The sequence below is a fragment of the Bison bison genome, unplaced genomic scaffold (genome assembly GCF_000754665.1).
Source record: "Bison bison bison isolate TAMUID 2011002044 unplaced genomic scaffold, Bison_UMD1.0 scf7180017864452, whole genome shotgun sequence".
Classification (NCBI taxonomy): Eukaryota; Metazoa; Chordata; class Mammalia; order Artiodactyla; family Bovidae; genus Bison; species Bison bison.
The window spans coordinates 562,954-566,561 of NW_011495014.1; the positions used below are offsets into that span (position 1 = coordinate 562,954).

The 3,608-nt window shown below is 45.5% G+C and overlaps 1 protein-coding gene across 2 annotated transcripts in view; it reads right to left on the reverse strand.

Annotated features, from left to right (window-relative positions):
- Positions 1-3,602, reverse strand: part of CERS6 (ceramide synthase 6) — a 353,731-nt gene extending 350,129 nt beyond the window's left edge. For both annotated transcript variants that reach the window (XM_010858928.1, XM_010858927.1), the window contains exon 1: positions 3,304-3,602. In XM_010858928.1, the coding sequence (XP_010857230.1) occupies positions 3,304-3,473 (170 nt within the window). In that variant the 5' untranslated portion in view covers positions 3,474-3,602. The remainder of the gene's footprint in view (positions 1-3,303) is intronic.
- Positions 3,603-3,608: the final 6 nt, after the last annotated feature.

Here is a 3,608-nt window from a genome sequence, read left to right on the forward strand (position 1 = left end):
TTTATGAATACCATAGCAGCACATATTTTTTTAAAAGAGTTTAGAAGAAGCATTTATTATAATTCCAGAGAATGGCTTATTGAGCCTAAACAAGTATTAAATCAAGAAAATTCATCAAATAAATGATGCTATGTTATTAAATAATATTTTGTTCCTTGTCAACAAGCCAACAACATGACCATATACACTACAATTTTCATTCTACAAGAAACTTCTAGGTTTTCTCAGTAAACAACAGATATTTTACTCAGTTAAGCAGGTAATATCTAAGGCCATGCTAGAAACCACCAAGCTTTGGGCCATTCACAGACTCAGGCAGAAGTCACTGAATTTAGACTGCTCCATTTTTGACCAACCATGCCAGGTATTCACACTGTTATCCATATGGTGCTATAACATGGCATTGTTCTGGCCACTCGTGCCTTCACTGCCAACAACCCACGAGCGGGGGTGAAATTAAAAAGATAGGACTGCTCAGTTGGGCAAAGGCCAATTCAATTCATTCTTTAGTGTTTCTCTTTATAGAGAGAAATAAGTAAGACTGAGGAGAATGAATCCAAATTCACAATTTTAGTCTCAACAAGAGTACTGAAGGCTCCCATTTAATAGAAATTAAGGTCTTGGATAATCAGTTATTTCATAGGTATGTTCTCAGCTTTGAAATAAACGATAACGGCCTAAAAGGAACAGAATCCTAGGGGAATTATTTCCTATTACAAATCATTTTATAAAAAGATTTCCAACCAGCTTCTTTAAATCGTGTTATATATTACAGAAAACTGCAAAAGAAAAAGAAACCTGCCCAGTGTGTTGTAAGGGTACCAAAAGTGAGCTGTGTCAATGCCAACAGTATTGGCTAGTTCAGTTATACTGATTCAGGTCTTTGATGGGTGCTGAAAAGCAGGCCACAGGTTGGATGCCAAAATGTGTCCCTTAGGTTTGAGAAGACGAGAAACATGCAGTACTTGAAATTCTGGATACAATTATACCCTTGGATTATCAGAAAAGTGAGAGTGTCCCAAATGGTTAAAGACAGAGTTGTCACTACTATAGGAAAAAGCAAAGTAGACACCATTCCAAAAGTCAGTAGCATCTTGTGGTACATGGGCCATCCTGGATTACTATATTGAGTATTAATCACAAACTTTCACTTTTCCTATAGGCTACTAAATCACTTTTATTTGGATCAAGGGTCTGCAAGAAACTCACCAAGTCTCTACATATCAATATGAGGACATCTGCTGTGACTAACAGTTGAAGGCAGCTGACCCCCTTGTGTAAACTGTAAGTCATAGGATTGTGCAAAGGAAGAAAAAGATGTTCAGGAAGAGGAAAAATGAAATTCCAGTTTCAACTATGAAAGTAACTTTTATTTTAAAAAAAAGGGCAGAAAAAGGCGAAGTACAAAGCTATCTCCATTCTCTAACAAATGTATTTCTTCCAACCAAAGGAACAGCCTGGAATCAGCTTTCTGCACACAGGTCAATAGCTGACATGCTTGTTTTTCAAAACATAACGCTATACTTCTCTTTCAATGCATTAGCCAGCTAAAAGTGAGTGTGGCCAGGATTTATCAGCCAGGATTGATCAGACGTCATTCAGCAACTGTATGGAGTCCCTACTATGTGAGGTCACAGAGCAACTGGCTGCTCCCCACAGGCTCTTTTTGGAGAGACTGCAAGTTCAGATATGAGTTCCCATTTTCTATCAGTAAACATCTGCTCTACAAGCAACTCTAACCCTGCAAACACATCCACTTTCTCACTGTAAGTCTCAGCGCAGGATGGGATCAAAGAGGGCATCTGTGCTAGAGTCCCATCATTTGAAACAGCTCTTTAAGTCTGTTCCTTTGTGCATGTTAATCTCTGCAGGTGAAACAGCTGATTTAGTTCTCAAGCAACAATAATGCCCATTGAAAAATACACCTTCCTTAAACAAAAGATACTTATTGTTCCCATGAAGTACTGTCTGTTGCCATTTCCAGCAGCAAATGACACAAAAGACAAATTCTGCCGTTTGTGCCACTCAAGAGTGGCTTAGGACAAAGAGAAATACCAAAAACAAAAACAAAACAAACAAACAAACAAAAAAAACAGAGCAAAAGCTTAAGAAACAAGACCAAGATGAGTTGGGGACAGGAGAGGAGAAAGGAAGTCTAAGGGAGAAGTGGAGTCTATACTCAGTGATCTGAGTTCAGCATGTACTGATGAATGGAGGGCGGGGGAAGGGAGAGAAAGGGTAGGTAAGGTTTTCGGTTGAGAAAACGAAGCGTGTTCTGCTGTCCCGGTTTTGTTTCAATAGCACCCCGGAGAATGCATGGCAGGCAAAATCTAATCTGATACCTAAGATTAATTCAATAAGTAACACAAGTTTGTTTATGACACAAAGGTTACCCAACCAAAATCCGGTTATTATACAAACAATAATATGGCAATTCTTTAAATTGCCAACCAAATCCGGTTATTATACCAACAATAATATGGCAATTCTTTAAAACTATTTGTGTTCTGGTATCAAAGTTTATGGTTACTCATAGGAAACATCTATCAATTTAATAATACCCTTTTGCAGGCTGTGCACCCGTCCCGTCCTCTTTTAAAGAAATCGCTAATGGCCCGGAGTCCTGGAAACCTACAAACTATTGTCACCTATTTCCCAGCACTGTGGTCTGATACTCAGTGTCACTGATGGAAACCAAACAGCTGCCAGAAGCCAGAGTCCCTGGAGAAATTTCCGAAGCCCAGTCCGGGCAATCCGTGGGCCAGGGTGAAAGGATTTGGAAGTGTGCACTGTTCCTCCGTCCTCCCGGCCGCGCGTCCGTAACGTTTCTGGCTGTCAGGTGAGTGGCAACAAAGCTCGGCGGGGAAGCCTCTCCCGGCAGCGCGCCGTGATCACCCGGCAAAGAGGGACAATCCCGGCGGAGTGCAGCGTGTCCCGCGGCCAGCCGTTGCTCACCTTTGTTCGCCCGCCCTCTCCGCGAGGAGGAGAGCGCGGGTCCGGGGTGCGGGGGGCTACCCCAATGCTCCCCAGGCCCTCTCCGGCGCCCCGGAGGAAATTCGGAGGCCAGCCAGACCCTCTCCGGCTCCCAGAACCTCAACAGTGCTAAGGGGTCAGCAACCCCTTCCAGAACACAAAGGTTGGGAGGCGTGAGCGCTAGCGCTGGGGGCGCGGGTGCGTGCGCCACAGAGCACGCGAGTGTGCGTGTGCGCGCAAGGATGTGCGGGTGTGTGTGTGTTTGTGTGTGTGTGTGTGTGCGCGCGCGAGGGTGTGCGTTGGGGGGAGGAGCGCTCCAGCTCTCCTTACCTCTCGAAGATAAGCCGTACCATTAACATGCAGAAGGCCAAGGGGAAGGCGAGATAGAGGTCCTCAGCCTGCGGGAAGGTGGCTTCCTCCGTGTTCTTCAGGTCCGCCCAGGTGACATTGTGCGGGAGCCAAAACCTCTCGTTCCAAAACCAGGCTAAGATTCCTGCCATCTTGCTTTGTCCACTCTCGTCCTGGGCTCCCGCGGCCCGCCGAGCTCTCCACCGCGCAGGGCGCCAGGGGATGCGCGCGCTGCTGGTCCGAGCCTGTGCCGCCGCCGCCGCTGCTGCCGCGTCCTCCGCGGCCGC